We start from the raw sequence: 17,694 nt of genomic DNA on the forward strand, positions 1-17,694 counted from the left end.
GAAACAACAATATTTTGAGTTATGGAAAATATATTTCACAGCGGTTTAGATGCTATAATGATTATCTACGCTATACTTGCTTATTTTGACCCATAAACTGAAATTAGACAAACTATTATAGAGTTTTAGCACCCGGGAAATGGTGGAGTGATTTCTGCATAGTGCAACTTTAACCTATAACAACAAAACGCCTAAATCAAGGGGCATTTATCATTTATCAAATGACTGGAAAACGTGTAGACTGTCCCTTTAATTGATGAACAGTTTTAAACCGTTCAGGGATGTTGGGATGTTGAACGCAGCACCAATCGAGGACATGTCAACAGTTCAGTGGGTTTAACGCGTTGGTCGAGCGGCATAAGGACTCAGCAGCAACAACAACATAGTAGGTTTATTTTGCAGCACATCGTGTCAGTCCTTGGAGGAGGTTGTGTATCGTCGATGGGCAGGGCTATGCTCCTCCAGAGGTGGCTCGGTCCCACCCTGCTGTCAGCTGGCCACCGTTCTGCAGGAGGGAGGAACCAGACGCCGTTCACCCCCAAGCTGAAACACTTGTCTCTCTTTAGGAGTCCCAGCAGCAGACACGGCATGGCGGAAGAAGCGAAGAAACTAGCAGGCTATGCTGCGGTGGATAATCATGTTCAGGTAACACAACTGATATTGTGTTGACTAATATAGCTAACAATGGGGACAGTTGGTGTATTTTGTTTAGCAGATAGCTAGGTCAGCTACCGTGCTCAGTTCGGTGTGTTAATGTGGGGGCCATGCTGATGCTAAACACCTAGTTGACTGACTAGTACATCATGTAATGTACTAGTGAACCGTTAGGAAGTAGTTATGCAGTAAACATACCGTGTCCAGGTACCTAGTTGACTGACTAGGTCATCATGTAATGTACTAGTGAACCGTTAGGAAGTAGTTATGCAGTAAACATACCGTGTCCAGGTACCTAGTTGACTGACTAGGTCATCATGTAATGTACTAGTGAACCGTTAGGAAGTAGTTATGCAGTAAACATACCGTGTCCAGGTACCTAGTTGACTGACTAGGTCATCATGTAATGTACTAGTGAACCGTTAGGAAGTAGTTATGCAGTAAACATACCGTGTCCAGGTACCTAGTTGACTGACTAGGTCATCATGTAATGTACTAGTGAACCGTTAGGAAGTAGTTATGCAGTAAACATACCGTGTCCAGGTACCTAGTTGACTGACTAGGTCATCATGTAATGTACTAGTGAAACGTTAGACAGTAAACATACTGTGTCCAGGTACCTAGTTGACTGACTAGTACATCATGTGAAACGTTAGACAGTAAACATACGTGGACTTCGACACGGTATCTAGCTAGTTATCTAGCTAGTTGGCGCAGATATGTTTTGTGCCAGCCAGGTAGACGGTAGTGGCGACCAGGTAGACGGTAGTGGCGACCAAGTAGACAGTAGTGGCGGCCAGGTAAGTAAACATGACCACAACACAAAGCTGCACAACCATCTAGTGAATGTGCTACCGAGTGGCGCAGTGGTCTAATGTACCGCACCTCGGTGATAGAGGCGTCACAACAGACCCTGGTTCGATCCCGGGCTGTATCACAACAGGCCGTGATCGGAAGCCCCATAGGGCAGGGCACAATTGAAATATCAGAACAAACTCTGAACCAACTATATTAATTTGGGGACAGATCTAAAAGCATTCAACATTTATATTCGCTACCTTGCTGTTGCTAGCTCATTTGTCCTTGGATATGAACATTGGGTTGTTATTTTACCTGAAATGCACAAGGTCCTCTACTCTGACAGTTCATCAACAGATAAAAGGGTAAACCTAGTTAGTGTCTAGTAATCTCTCCTCCTACAGGCTTCTTCTTCTTTGGACTTTATATGGCGGTTGGCAACCAACTTTAAGGTGCATTACCACCACCAACTGGAGTGTGGACCTCAGTTCATGTTGCAATCACCCACGTGGGTATATGTTCCTAAAAACCAATGTGGAGAGGCGAGACTTGCAGCGCATCAAGTGTTACAGATAGAACCAAGTTCTATTTTAGCACCTGGCTACACAGACGCTCGTTGACGTAATGAGGGAATAACGCGTACAATCATTCTGCAAGGCTCGTGTACATGTTATTCAGTCATTACACCCACACTGCTCAGGAGCATCTGCACCATGCTGACCAGACCTCTGGTGCCCCGTGTGTCCGCATGTTGATTTAGTGACACTGGACGTGCTGCATGTCCCGCCTCTCCCATCTCCTCGTTGGTTTTTAGGAACATATACCCACGTGGGCGATTGCAACATGAACTGAGGTCCACATTCCAGTCCAGTTGGACTGTGAGCCCTTTGGTCACTTTATTTGTCTTGTGATTAGTTACAATGACATTACGCTCATTACTGTAAACACCAAACATGAGAATGATGAGTTGCTTGAGTCAGTAGAGAAACGTCTACTTCATTATCTAAATTTACCAATTCGTTATTGATAGGAGGCGACTTTAACATCACTATAGATAATTCAACCGATAGATGGCCCCCAGGTAGGCCAACCAATCAGAATGTGGGTTTAATACTTTTTTATGGAAAAGTTTGATCTTACTGATATATGGAGAGAGAGGTTTCCAGCTGACAGCTCATTCACTTGGAGTAACAAAACAGGTTCCAGACAGTCCAGAATACATTTTTGGCTTATATTGAAATGTATTGATAGTGTGTTGTACTCCCCTCAGACCATAGGGCCATTTACATTAATGTCAAAATATTTACCCCTGATACTAACCTTGGTAGGGCATCCTACTGGAAGCTAAATAGCTCCTTGTTAAATAATGAAATTTGAGGTTAAAGATCTGCTCTCACACTTTTGGAAATTGCTTGTGAAGAAAAATCATATTGCAAGAACTGTGAGCTCTTTTAAAGTTGAGGTGGTCAAATACCTTATGTGGTCTTAATCTGGCTAAGAGCAGAGGAAACTTCCCTTTCTCAGAGGTCACCAGCTGGCCTCTCGGGGAGGAGAAGATGGAACTGATTGAGTTAATAAATAAACTGGATTTTATATATATATAAGATGAAATAAACTGGATATACATAAATACTCATACAGTTGAAGTAGGAAGTTTGCATACACTAAGTTGACTGTGCCTTTTAAACAGCTTGGAAATGGTGGTATTATCATATTGCCAGAAGATACTGTCCGTACCGTTATGCTCATTTACACTGAGCTGCACCGAGTTTGACGAAAGATATGGGTTGAAAAACGTACCTCAATGCAGGGATGGGATATGCCACTGTACACCGAGTTTGACCTCCTGCTTCATCGAAGATGGAAATAATGGTAGTTGTCCTGTGAAACTGCCCTTTTCATCCTCATGCTAGCTAACAGTAGCCACAGCAGCAATTTTGGAATGGCACGTTGCCTTGAACAAGAAAGGAGCTGATTGGCTGACACTGCCATTCCAAAATGGCTGAGGTGACTACTGCTAGCTAGCATGAGGATGAAAAGGGCAGTTTTCTATGGTATTATCGCAGTCCGCAAACATCGTTAGAGGTGCATGCCGCCACCTACGGGCTGAGGGGAAAACTGATCAGCTTTAACGCTAAACAATACTAGACTAGGGAAATGTGAACAAATGTACTAGTAGTATTCAAAAGTAAAAATGTTGTAATATCTATTCAGACCTTTTACACGGGAACCTGGGAGGGGGAACCTCTGCATTCAGTTTTCTTTAACATTTCGGCTGTAAAGTCCTGGCGTTCCAGAAATCTCTTTGCCGCCATCACATTTTTGTCTAGCTTCTTTAGATTGTTTTTGTGGCAATTTATCACTTGCTGTATGAACGCAACAAAGTCCTCCACCACTGCTCGTGTGTTGGGATCCTTCTCCTGCATGGCGTTGACTGCAGACTGTGGGACATCCACTACCATCTCTACTCAAGCTATTTTCACTGCCTCCACATAGGAGACCTGCTGGATGACCCTGATCCTAGCTACTGCGACCTCTTCATCCATACAGGGCACTCCGGGAATGTGATTCCCATCACAATTACAGCAACATGCCTCATCTGACTTGTCAGCTAATACATATTTATTCCTTTGTCAACGTGTCAACTTTTACAATGTAACACTGCAGCGGATTCTGTACCTACGGTATTACCTCATATCTCACATACCCAAGTTTTCCATGATTCAGGAGAACCACTTCATCAAACCACACTAAACCGATAGGCATACTTCCTTTCTATCATTCGTGCCAAGCGATGTGCGTCCACTGCTCCTGCCGTCCCAAAACCACAGAGCCTCTATGTCTGAGATGCCAGAGATGACGCCTTTTTAACCGTTGCCCTACTCTGAAAGTCAAAGCCTTCGTTGATATCTTGTAGAGCCTTTTGGACTGTTAATAAACTGTCACTAAATCAGAATATGGCTCTTTGTCACTCTAACCATTTTGTCTTTCACCATCTTCGAGACTGCGAACAGATCACCCAATAAACATCGTAGCTGGGGAATTCCACTCCAACCATAAACTGCTGTTCATTTCCACCTTCAGCCCTTTTCATTCTACTGTTCTTCACCGTCATCCATTCATTTTCACCAACTTTACTCCCGCCAACAGAGTCGCTCAATGCTTCCAAACTCTCCTTGTCCCCCGACGGCCATTAAGCTGGAGCCTCTCCTCCCTCTGCTACATCTTTCGGGGCAGTTTTTTGTGAGACACCGCGGGTTTTACAATCTTCTCGCTGTATCGGTAAGGATAACGGTAACATTTGGAGTCCAGTTCCATATCCCATCCCTGCATCGAGGTACGTTTACTAACCCATATCTCTCTCCGGTTCCACGGTGTCTTAATGTAACCATGATTGCGTTCTGACCCCAGTGCAGCTCAGTGTAAACAAGCGTAAAGGTGGGTCGGTATCTTCTGGCTATATGATCATGTGAACTGGCTGTTACATGTCTTTCCTTCCATCACAGAACAACCAGGTAGTTGGAGTGGGCAGTGGATCCACCATTGTGTATGCTGTAGACAGACTAGGTGAGGAGACCATAATACTAGCCTACCGGTTGATTGTAGAACAAGAGAATGTAGTACTTTATTAATCCACAAAGGGCTGATTGTGATCACCTCTCTGACCTGTTCTAGCGGAGAGAGTTCGTCAGGAGAAACTCAACATAGTGTGTGTCCCCACCTCCTTCCAGGTGAGTGTGAGGTACGATGGCTGTGTATCATGTATTCTACAGGGATCTCAGAGAGCCGACTCTAATCTGGCAGATGGCCCTCAACATTTGATCTTGTCCTCCAGGCTCGTCAGTTGATTCTGCAGCATGGTCTAACCCTGTCTGATCTGGATAGACACCCAGAGGTACTGTTGGTTAGCAACTTAAACAATGTGTTACATGTCCTCAAGTTTGACACATTCTTTAGGAAAACGTGTGGAGTTGGTGTGTTAAATCAGAAGTTTGTCCTGTAGACTGTGTTATTGTCAGCAGTATTGTGTTCTACCTCTCTGACCTCTAACCCCCTTCCAGCTTGACGTGGCCATCGATGGGGCAGACGAGGTGGATGCTGCTCTCACACTCATCAAAGGAGGAGGGTAAGACACTGTATATTCACCGGATCACAGTTCTAGGCTGTCCTGTTGCTCTCCCTGGCTAACTGTCCTGTTGCTCTCCCTGGCTAACTGTCCTGTTGCTCTCCCTGGCTAACTGTCCTGTGGCTCTCCCTGGCTAACTGTCCTGTGGCTCTCCCTGGCTAACTGTCCTGTGGCTCTCCCTGGCTAACTGTCCTGTGGCTCTCCCTGGCTAACTGTCCTGTGGCTCTCCCTGGCTAACTGTCCTGTGGCTCTCCCTGGCTAACTGTCCTGTGGCTCTCCCTGGCTAACTGTCCTGTGGCTCTCCCTGGCTAACTGTCCTGTGGCTCTCCCTGGCTAACAGTCCTGTGGCTCTCCCTGGCTAACAGTCCTGTGGCTCTCCCTGGCTAACAGTCCTGTGGCTCTCCCTGGCTAACAGTCCTGTGGCTCTCCCTGGCTAACAGTCCTGTTTACATCACCATCTCACCAGTTATCTTGGTCTCTCTGTCTCCCCTCTCCCTCACCCCCTTCCTCTCCCTCACTCACTCTCCTAGAGGCTGTCTGACTCAGGAGAAGATTGTAGCCGGCTGTGCCAAACACTTCATCGTCATCGCTGACTTCAGGTGGGTGTGTTCTCCTGTAATTGCACAGTGCCTAGACATGGTAAGGTCTTTGATTGTCTAAAGTATAATAGAGGTTAAAAATATAAAGAAACCCAGCCTCTGACCCCGGGGGACTCCACTGCAGGCCTGGGAACCCTCTGACCCCGGGGGACTCCACTGCAGGCCTGGGAACCCTCTGACCCCGGGGGACTCCACTGCAGGCCTGGGAACCCTCTGACCCCGGGGGACTCCACTGCAGGCCTGGGAACCCTCCAGGCCAGGTCCTTCATCCCCGTCAGTGGCCCGCTTGGGCCAGTGAAAATAATATTGTAGTAATGCTATTTTTAATCTAGGCCAGTGCCTTCAGAAAGTATTCATACCCCTTGACCTATTCCACATTTTGTTGTTACAGCCTGATGTTCAAATGAATTAATGTTTTCTCACCGATCTACACACACAATACCCCTTAATGACAAGGGGATTTTAGCAGATGTATTGAATGAAATGCAGAAGTATTCACACCCTTGAGGCAATGGTTTGTTGAGGCATCTTTCTTTAAGTGCTGTCAAATTGGGTATTGATCATTGCTAGAAATCCATTTTCAGGTCTTGCCATAGATTTAAGTAGATTCACTGTCTTATTGGTCAGCAACTCCAATGTAGATTTGGCCTTGTGTTTTAGGTTATTGCCCTGTTGAAAGGTGAATTCATCTCCCAGTGTCTGGTGGAAAGCAGACTGAACCAGGTTTTCTTCTAGGATTTTGCCTGTGCTGAGCTCCATTTCCTTTTAATAAAAAAAACTCCCTAGTCCTTAACGATGACAAGTATTCTGCCCTTGAGTTGCGTTCCCATGCAAAACTAGACAGATAGCTAACAACTAAGTCTTCAATTAAACTCCCAAGGTGTGACTTTTCTTGAATGAATATATTGAAAACGTTAATGTTGTGAAAAAACAAATATTTTCCAAGGCTGAAGCGAGACAAGAAATAACTACATTGAAAGACCTGCACCGTACCGTTGTTTGTAGCTGCTTCTATGCGTGCAGAACAAATTCTCTACTTCCTGTTTGTAGTCTTTCTAAGTACCAGAAAGCTCCACTAGGGGGCAAATAACACCATTGAACACAATGAAAATCCAATTTAACCATTGTAATAAATAATCTGTTACCTTCTAACAGGATGGCAGCACGACAAGCATACCCATAACATGATGCAGTCACCACTGTGTTGTATTGGTTTTTTCCCCAAACAACCCTTTGTTTTCAGGGCAAAAAGTGAATTTCTTTGCCACATTCTTTGCAGTATGACTTTAGTGCATTGTTGCAAACAGGATGCATGTTTTGGGATATTATTCTGTAAGGGCTTCCTCCTTTTCACTCTTTCATTTAGGTTTGTATTGTGGAGTAACTACACTGTTGCTCCATCCTCAGTTGTCTCCTATCACAGTCATTAAACTCTAACTGTTTTAAAGTCACCATTGGCCTCATGGTGAAATCCCTGAGCGGTTTCCTTCCTCTCTGACAATTGCATTAGGAAGGATGCCTGTATCTTTGAAGTGACTGGGTGTATTGATACACCATCCAATGTGTAATTAATAACTTCTTGCTCAAAGGGATATTCAATGTCTGCTTTTTTTTATTTTTACCCATCTACCAACAGATGCCTCCCTGGTCTTTGTGGTTAAAACTGTTTTGAAATTCACTGCTAGACTGAGGAACCATAGGTGATTGTATGGGCGGGGTACAGAGATGGGGTAGTCTTTAAAACATCATGTTAAACCCTATTACTGCACACAGTGAGTCCATGTAACTTAGAATGCGGTATTTCAATGTGCCATAAAGGGTTGACTACTTATTGACTCTAGATATTTCAGCTTTTCATCTTTATTCATTATTCAACAATTCCATTTGTTGAATTCAATTGTTCAAATGTTGGAATTGTTGAATATCTTGGCCGTGTTCTGTTATAATCTCCACCCGGCACAGCCACAGGCCATCCCTCATAGCCTGGTTCCTCTCTAGGTTTCTTCCTAGGTTTTGGCCTTTCTAGGGGAGTTTTTCCTAGCCACCGTGCTTCTACACCTGCATAGCTGCCACGCGGGCTGTCTGTTTAGTCTGTCAAGGCCCACATTATTCTGACGTGTTTTACAACCCCCCCCCCCCCCCCCCCCCCCCCAGGAAGGACTCCTCGGTCCTGGGTCAGCAGTGGAAGAAGGGTGTTCCTATTGAGGTGATCCCTATGGCCTACGTCCCCGTCTCCAGGACTATAGCCAAGCGCTTCGGAGGGGAGGCAGTACTCCGCATGGCCGTCAGTAAAGCTGTGAGTCACCATATACACAACTCTTCCTGTTGTAAAGCTGTGAAGAACTAACACAATACATTGCCTTCGGAAAGCATTGAGACCCCTTTTTCCAAATTGTGTTAATTTACAGCCGTATTCTAAAATGGATTGAATATTTTTTTCTGATCAATTTACACACAATACCCCATAATGACGAAGCGAAAACAGGTTTTTAGAATTGTTAGCAAATGTATGAAAAATCAGAAACAGATTCCTTATTTACATAAATATTCAGACTCTTTGCTATGAGACTCTAAATTGAGCTCAGGTGCATCTTGTTTCCATTGAAACATCTTGATGTTTCTACAACTTGATTGGAGTCCACCTGTGGTCAATTAAATTGATTGGATATGATTTGGAAAGACACACACCTGTCTATATAAGGTCCCACAGTTGACAGTGCATGTCAGAGCAAAACCCAAGTCATGAGGTTGAAGGAATGGTCCGTAGAGCTCAGAGACAGGATTGTGTTGAGGCACAGATCTGGGGAAGGGTAGCAAAAAATGTCTGCAGTATTAAAGGTCCCCAAGAACACACAGCAATCGGGGGAGAAGGGCCTTGGTCAGGGAGGTGACCAAGAACCTGATGGTCACTCTGACAGGGCTCGAGTTATTCTGTGGAGATGGGAGAAGCTTCCAGAAGGACAACCATCTCTGCAATTCTCCACCAATCAGGCATTTTGTGGTAGTGGCCAGACGAAAGCAACTCCTCAGTAAAAGGCACTTAAAGGACCCTCAGACCATGAGAAACAAGATTCTCTGGTCTGATGAAAGCAAGTTGGAACTCTTTGGACTGAATGCCAAGGGTCACGTCTGGAGGAAACCTGGCAGCATCCCTACGGTGAAGCATGGTGGTGGTAGCATCATGCTGTGGGGATGTTTTTAATCGGCAGGGACTGGGAGACTAGTCAGGATCGAGGGAAAGGGGAACGGAGCAAAGTACAGCGAGATCCTTGATGAAAACCTGCTCCAGGGCCTCAGACTGGGGTAAAGGTTCACCTTCCAACAGGACAATGACCCTAAGCACACAGCCAAGACACCGCAGGAGTGGCTTCGGGACAAGGCTCAATGTCCTTGAGTGGCCCAGACAGAACTGCTACTTGGAACATGATGGAACATCTCTGAAGAGACCTGACAATAGCTGTGCAGCGACGCTCCCCATCCAACCTGACAGAGCTTGAGAGGATCTGCAGAGAAGCATGGGAGAAACTCACCAAATACAGGTGTGCCAAGCTTGTAGTGTCATACCCAAGAAGACTAGAGGCTGTAATCACTGCCAAAGGTGCTTTACCATAGTACTGAGCCAAGGGTCTGAATACCTATGTTAATGTTATATTTCAGCTAAACCTGTTTTTGCTTTGTCATTATGGGATATTGTGTGTAGATTGAGGGGAAAAAACAATTTAATCATTTTTAGAATAACAATGTGGCAAAAGTCAAGGGGTCTGAATACTTTCCGAATGCACTGTGGTTCATTCAGGTCATTTGTTGTGTATTATAGTGAATATAAAATTGTAAATTAACAGTTGAATAAATCACAAGAAGAGAAGCGTATTAATGGAGTGGAAAGTCATTAACAGGCTTTCAGTGTAGAGCACAAAGCATGACATTTACGACAGGAAGAGTTTTCATTGGACCTCTTCTGAGAGGAAAGCATTCTCATTGGTCATTTAAATGTGAGTGAGATCCAGTATATTGATTGTTCAGGGTCCGGTGGTAACGGACAACAGTAACTTCATTCTGGACTGGAAGTTTGAACACACTCACAACTGGAAGGAGGTCAATATCGCTATCAAGATGATTCCAGGTACACACGCACACACTGAAATTGCTGCTGCTGTTCCTGCTCCGACAGTGACTTGTTCTGGGACATGAATGTTAGTCTGTTTCTCTCCTTCCCATCTCGCCCCTCTCCCTCCCCCCCCCTACCTCACCTTGCCTCCCTCCTTCCCCCCTACCTCACCATGCATCTCTCCCTCCCACCTACCTCACCATGCATCTCTCCCTCCCACCTACCTCACCTTGCCTCTCTCCCTACCTCACCTTGCCCCTCTCCCTCCCCCTACCTCACCTTGCCTCTCTCCCTACCTCACCTTGCCCCTCCCCCTACCTCACCTTGCCTCTCTCCCTACCTAACCTTGCCCCTCCCCCTACCTCACCATGCCCCTCTCCCTCCCCCCTACCTCACCATGCCCCCCCCTACCTCACCTTGCCTCTCTACCTCATGTCTCTCCCTCCCCCTACCTCACCTTGCCTCTCTCCCTCCCTCCCCCCTACCTCACCTTGCCTCTCTCCCTCCCCCCTACCTCACCTTGCCTCTCTCCCTCCACCCTACCTCACCATGCCCCTCTCCCTCCCCCCTACCTCACCATGCCCCCCCCCCTACCTCACCTTGCCTCTCTACCTCATGTCTCTCCCTCCCCCTACCTCACCTTGCCTCTCTCCCTCCCTCCCCCCTACCTCACCTTGCCTCTCTCCCTCCCTCCCCCCTACCTCACCTTGCCTCTCTCCCTCCACCCTACCTCACCATGCCCCTCTCCCTCCCCCCTACCTCATGTCTCTACCTCCCACCTACCTCACCTTGCCTCTCTCCCTCTCCCCTACCTCACCATGCCTCTCTCCCTCCCTCCTAGGTGTGGTAGAGACAGGTCTGTTTGTGGGGATGGCAGAGCGGGTGTACTTTGGGATGGAGGATGGTAATGTTGGGGTCAGAGACCCTCCAGTCAACTGACCTGAGCCCTGCTCCACCTGGAACCAACCAGCACCACCCCCCCTCCACCTGGAACCAACCAGCACCACCCCCCCTCCACCTGGAACCAACCAGCACCCACCCCCCCTCCACCTGGAACCAACCAGCACCCACCCCCCCTCCACCTGGAACCAACCAGCACCACCCCCCCTCCACCTGGAACCAACCAGCACCCCCCCCCCCCCCCCCCTCCACCTGGAACCAACCAGCACCCCCCACTCCACCTGGAACCAACCAGCACCCCCCCTCCACCTGGAACCAACCAGCACACCCCCCCTCCACCTGGAACCAACCAGCACACCCCCCCTCCACCTGGAACCAACCAGCCTCAACCACAGTGCCCTATTTTATTATGGATGCATCCCAAATGGCCACCTATTCTCTATATAGTGCACTATTTTAGACCAGAGCCCTATTAGAGCCCTATGGGTCCTGGTCAGAGCCCTATTAGAGCCCTATGGGTCCTGGTCAAAGTGCCCTATTAGAGCCCTATGTGTCCTGGTCACAGTGCCCTATTTGAGCCCTATGGGTCCTGGTCACAGTGCCCTATTAGAGCCCTATGGGTCATGGTCAACAAGCCCTATTAGAACCCTATGGGTCCTGGTCAATGTGCCCTATTAGAGCCCTATGGGTCCTGGTCAACAAGCCCTATTAGAGCCCTATGGGTCCTGGTCAACAAGCCCTATTAGAGCCCTATGGGTCCTGGTCAACAAGCCCTATTAGAGCCCTATGGGTCCTGGTCAATGTGCCCTATTAGAGCCCTATGGGTCCTGGTCAATGTGCCCTATTAGAGCCCTATGTGTCCTGGTCAAAGTGCCCTATTAGAGCCCTATGGGTCCTGGTCACAGTTCCCTATTAGAGCCCTATGGGTCCTGGTCAACGAGCCCTATTAGAGCCATTTGGGTCCTGGTCACAGTGACCTATTAGAGCTCTATGGGTCCTGGTCACAGTGACCTATTAGAGCCCTATGGGTCCTGGTCAAAGTGCCCTATTAGAGCTCTGTCGGTCTAGTTATAAACGTGTAGCCCATATTGACTCACTGTGGCTGTAGCTAAACCTGCATGGACTCCCTGAGTGGTTTCTATTCTCTTCAGATAAACAGAGAACCCTGGTGCAGTTGGAGCACACTGAAACCAATGGGCCCTCGTCAAATGTAGTGCACTAAAATAGGGAATAGGGTGGCATTTTGACCACTAGCCTGAACATCTGTCTCTGTTTGTACTGAGAACTGTCTCATTCGTTTGCCCTTTCACTGTCTTACAACATGTTGTTGATCAACATGGTCCCAGGTCTGCCTCTGGTTGCCTGGTCCCAGGTCTGCCTCTGGTTGCCTGGTCCCAGGTCTGCCACTGGTTGCCTGGTCCCAGGTCTGCCACTGGTTGCCTGGTCCCAGGTCTGCCTCCGGTTGCCTGGTCCCAGGTCTGCCTCCGGTTGCCTGGTCCCAGGTCTGCCTCCGGTTGCCTGGTCCCAGGTCTGCCAAGCTAACAATGCGTGTTGAAGTCGGCAGGATGGCCCACACACTGTTTCTCAGGACGTGTCTGTCTAGTTGTTGCACATCGTTTCCTTTCGTTGCTCAAGCCAGCCTTGTGCCATTCTCTTACCTAATACCAAAGTTGCAGTGCCTGGATTTACAAAACATTTCTTAAGGTTTTCAAAATCCAGGCCCTGGTGTACTCAATGCTCCCTGAGTCTCCGCCTGCTTCCAAACAGCAGTACAGGGGAAGTTGTGTTCGGGGGGGGGGGGGGGGGGTTCACCTTAACACTTGAACACGGTTATAATGTAACTATTAAATGGCCGTGCATGTTCCGATCTGTAGCCTACTGGCTGTCCTGACTGTCTGCTTCGGGATCCAATAACATCACTTCTTCTATTGTAGATCCTTTATGGGTCAATTAGCAGGATGTTGCAGTTTAGCACCAGCTACACCTCTCTCTATCTACCACAGCTATACCTCTCTCTCTCTCTACCTACCATAGCTATACCTCTCTCTCTCTCTCTACCTACCATAGCTATACCTCTCTCTCTCTCTACCTACCATAGCTATACCTCTCTCTATCTACCACAGCTACACCTCTCTCTATCTACCATAGCTATACCTCTCTCTCTCTCTACCTACCATAGCTATACCTCTCTCTCTCTCTCTACCTACCATAGCTATACCTCTCTCTCTCTCTACCTACCATAGCTATACCTCTCTCTCTCTCTACCTACCATAGCTATACCTCTCTCTACCTACCATAGCTATACCTCTCTCTCTATCTACCATAGCTATACCTCTCTCTCTCTACCTACCATAGCTATACCTCTCTCTCTCTCTACCTACCATAGCTATACCTCTCTCTCTCTACCTACCATAGCTATACCTCTCTCTCTCTCTACCTACCATAGCTATACCTCTCTCTACCTACCATAGCTATACCTCTCTCTCTACCTACCATAGCTATACCTCTCTCTCTCTCTACCTACCATAGCTATACCTCTCTCTCTCTCTACCTACCATAGCTATACCTCTCTCTCTCTCTACCTACCATAGCTATACCTCTCTCTACCTACCATAGCTATACCTCTCTCTCTCTATCTACCATAGCTATACCTCTCTCTCTCTACCTACCATAGCTATACCTCTCTCTCTCTACCTACCATAGCTAAACCTTTTAATGACTATATGACTGTGATGAGTTGGCTGTCTTCAAGCTGTAAGGTACTGGGTTGTATTAAAGATTAAACCAACATTACGGTTTCCTTTATATAGAATATCATGGAGATTATTTCACATTTTGTTTACCACAGTTTTTTGGAAAAAAATATTTTGACCATTCTCAGGAATCGCCGATAACGTTTTATTCTAAACTGAACAGCATAATAAGTGTTTGGTAGCAGCAACAACCTCTTCCCTCAACGTGATCAAGATAAAGGAGATGATTGTGGACTACAGAAAAAGGACCAAGCACGCCCCCATTCTCATCGACGGGGCTGCAGTGGAGCAGGTTGAGAGCTTCAAATTCCTTGGTGTCCACATCAACAACAAACTAGAATGGTCCAAACACACCAAGACCGTCGTGAAGAGGGCACGACAAAGCCTTTTCCCCCTCAGAAACTAAAAAGATTTGGCATGAGTCCTGAGATCCTCAAAAGGTTCTACAGCTGCAACATCGAGAGCATCCTGACAGGTTGCATCACTGCCTGGTATGGCAACTGCTCGGCCTCCGACCGCAAAGCACTACAGATGGTAGTGCGTACGGCCCAGTACATCACTGGGGAAAAGCTGCCTGCCATCCAGGACCTCTACAGCAGGTGGTGTCAGAGGAAGGCCCTGAAAATTGTCAGAGACTCCAGTCACCCCAGTCATAGACTGTTCTCTCTGCTACAGCACGGCAAGCAGAATCAGAGCAGGTAGTCAGTCCTGTTAGAATCAGAGCAGGGGGTCACTCCTGTTAGGGTTAGAATCAGAGCAGGGGGTCACTCCTGTTAGGGTTAGAATCAGAGCAGGGGGTCAGTCCTGTTAGGGTTAGAATCAGAGCAGGGGGTCAGTCCTGTTAGGGTTAGAATCAGAGCAGGGGGTCAGTCCTGTTAGGGTTAGAATCAGAGCAGGTGGTCAGTCCTGTTAGGGTTAGAATCAGAGCAGGGGGTCACTCCTGTTAGGGTTAGAATCAGAGCAGGGGGTCAGTCCTGTTGGGGTTAGAATCAGAGCAGGTGGTCAGGGTCAGTCCTGTTAGGGTTAGAATCAGAGCAGGTGGTCAGGGTCAGTCATGTTAAGGTTAGAATCAGAGCAGGGGGTCAGTCCTGTTAGGGTTAGAATCAGAGCAGGGGGTCACTCCTGTTAGGGTTAGAATCAGAGCAGGGGGTCACTCCTGTTAGGGTTAGAATCAGAGCAGGTGGTCAGTCCTGTTAGAATCAGAGCAGGTGGTCAGTCCTGTTAGGGTTAGAATCAGAGCAGGGGGTCAGTCCTGTTAGGGTTAGAATCAGAGCAAGTGGTCTGTCCTGTTCAAGTGTTCAGCAGTCTGATGGCTTGTAGATAGAAACGGTCTCGGAGCCTGTTGGTATCAGACCTCGTGCTCTGATACAGTCTGATCGACGATAAGGGAGAAAACGGCTTGTGTGTGGGGTCCTTGACGATTCTGCTGCCTGCCTGTCGTTGTTGGTTATCAGACCGACTATGTATATATATATTAGACAGACTATATATTATATATATTTTAGGCAAACCGTGTGTGTATGACAAATTTTAATTGTGAAGCTAAATTTACTCTTGAGATTATGTAATAATTAAAAAGTTGCTAAAATTCGAACAGTTCGACAAACAACGTATAATGTAGCATCTAAACCGATTAGAAATATATTTTCCATAATGCAACATTGTTTCAGGTGTTTTGAAACTGATGAAAACAACATTTTAAGAATGGGAAGCATAGAAAAGCTCTGAATATATCTACCACTTCTTAGACTTGCATTCAATGAGTGACAAATCTATAACTCACAGTTCTATGAGAATTTGGTCAGTTTTAATTGAATTGATGTACACTAAACAAAAATATGAACGCAACATGTAAAGTGTTGGTCCCATGTTTCATGAGCTGAAATAAAAGATCCCAGAAATGTTCTATACTCTCTCAAATGTTGTGCACATTTGTTTACATCTCTGTTAATGAGCATTTTCTCCTAAGCCAAGATACGCCACACCGGTCGGACTATCGTGAAGCTAATTTAACAGCGTGGTCATTACACAGGTGCAATAATAGGCCACTCTAAAATGTGCAGTTTTGTCACACAATGTCACAGATCTTAGGTTTTAAGCAATTGGCATGCTGGGTGCAGGAATGTCCACCAAAGCTGTTGCCAGATAATTTAATGTTAATTTCTCTACCATAAGCCGCAGTACGTCCAACCGGCCTCACGACCGCAGACCACATGTAACAATGCCAGCCCAGGACCTCCACATCCGGCTCCTTCACCTGCGGGATCGGCTGAGACCAGCCACCCTGACAGCTGATGAAACTGGGTGTGCACAACCGAAGAATCTCTTCAGAAACCGTCTCAGAGAAGTTCCTCATCGTCCTCACCAGGGTCTTGACCTGACTGCAGTTCGGCATTGTAACTGACTTCAGTGGGGGAAATGCTCACATTCGATGACCACGCTGGAGAAGTGGGCTGTTCACAGATTAATCCTGGTATCAACTGTACCGGGCAGATGGCAGAAGGTGTTGATGGCGTTGTGTGGACGAGTGGTTTGCAGAATGTTGTGAACAGAGTGCCCTGTGGTGGTGGTGGGGTTATTGTATGGGCAGGCGTAAACTACAGACAATGAACACAATTGCATTTTATCGGTCAATTTGAATGCACAGAGATGAGAAGCATGATAATGCACGGCCCCATGTCGCAAGTATCTGTTCACAATTCCTGGAAGCTGAAAATAAACCACGACTTTCAACATTTTATTTCACCTTTATTTAACCATGTAGGCAAGTTGAGAACAAGTTCTCATTTACAATTGTGATCTGGCCAAGATAAAGCAAAGCAGTTCGACACACAACAACAGAGTTACACATGGAGTAAAACAAACATACAGTCAATAATTCAGTAGAAACAAGTCTATATACGATGGGAGCAAATGAGGTGAGATAAGGGAGGTAAAGGCAAAAAGGCCATGGTGGCAAAGTAGATACAATATAGCAAGTAAAACACTGGAATGGTAGATTTGCAGTGGAAGAATGTGCAAAGTAGAAATACAAATAATGGGATGCAAAGGAGCAAAATAAATAAATACAGTAGGGGAAGGGGAAGCTGTTTGGCCTAAATTATAGATGGGCTATGTACAGGTGCAGTAATCTGTGAGCTGCTCTGACAGCTGGTGCGTAAAGCTAGTGAGGGAGATAAGTGTTTCCAGTTTCAGAGATTTTTGTAGTTCGTTCCAGTCACTGGCAGCAGAGAACTGGAAGGAGAGGCGGCCAAAGGAAGAATTGGTTTTGGGGGTGACCAGTGAGATATACCTGCCGGAGCGCGTGCTACAGGTGGGTGATGCTATGGTGACCAGCGAGCTGAGATAAGGGGGGACTTTACCTAGCAGGGTCTTGTAGATGACCTGGAGCCAGTGGGTTTGGCGACGAGTATGAAGCGAGGGCCAGCCAACGAGAGCGTACAGGTCGCAATGGTGGGTGGTATATGGGGCTTTGGTGACAAAACGGATGGCACTGTGATAGACTACATCCAATTTATTGAGTAGAGTATTGGAGGCTATTTTGTAAATGACATGGCCGAAGTCGAGGATCGGTAGGATGGTCAGTTTTACGAGGGTATGTTTGCAGCATGAGTGAAGGATGCTTTGTTGTGAAATAGGAAGCCAATTCTAGATTTAACTTTGTATTGGAGATGTTTGATGCGAGTCTGGAATGAGAGTTTACAGTCTAACCAGACACCTAGGTATTTGTAGTTGTCCACATATTCTAAGTCAGAA

At 46.7% G+C, this 17,694-nt stretch overlaps 1 protein-coding gene across 2 annotated transcripts; it reads left to right on the forward strand.

The window, feature by feature from the left end:
- Nucleotides 1-244: 244 nt before the first annotated feature.
- Nucleotides 245-11,395, forward strand: LOC110498317 (ribose-5-phosphate isomerase). Of its 2 annotated transcripts, XM_036955425.1 has the most exons (10): nucleotides 245-385; nucleotides 567-645; nucleotides 4,959-5,019; nucleotides 5,128-5,183; nucleotides 5,288-5,347; nucleotides 5,514-5,578; nucleotides 6,109-6,177; nucleotides 8,332-8,473; nucleotides 10,201-10,300; nucleotides 11,127-11,395. In XM_036955425.1, exons 2-10 carry the CDS (start codon nucleotides 589-591, stop codon nucleotides 11,222-11,224), a joined length of 708 nt encoding a protein of 235 aa, XP_036811320.1. In that variant the 5' UTR covers nucleotides 245-385; nucleotides 567-588; the 3' UTR covers nucleotides 11,225-11,395. The 2 variants fall into 2 exon arrangements, with proteins under 2 accessions (XP_036811320.1, XP_036811319.1); XM_036955424.1 differs by having other exon boundaries at nucleotides 278-645; nucleotides 11,127-11,394.
- Nucleotides 11,396-17,694: the final 6,299 nt, after the last annotated feature.

Source organism: Oncorhynchus mykiss, chromosome 19, assembly GCF_013265735.2.
Source record: "Oncorhynchus mykiss isolate Arlee chromosome 19, USDA_OmykA_1.1, whole genome shotgun sequence".
Taxonomy (NCBI): Eukaryota; Metazoa; Chordata; class Actinopteri; order Salmoniformes; family Salmonidae; genus Oncorhynchus; species Oncorhynchus mykiss.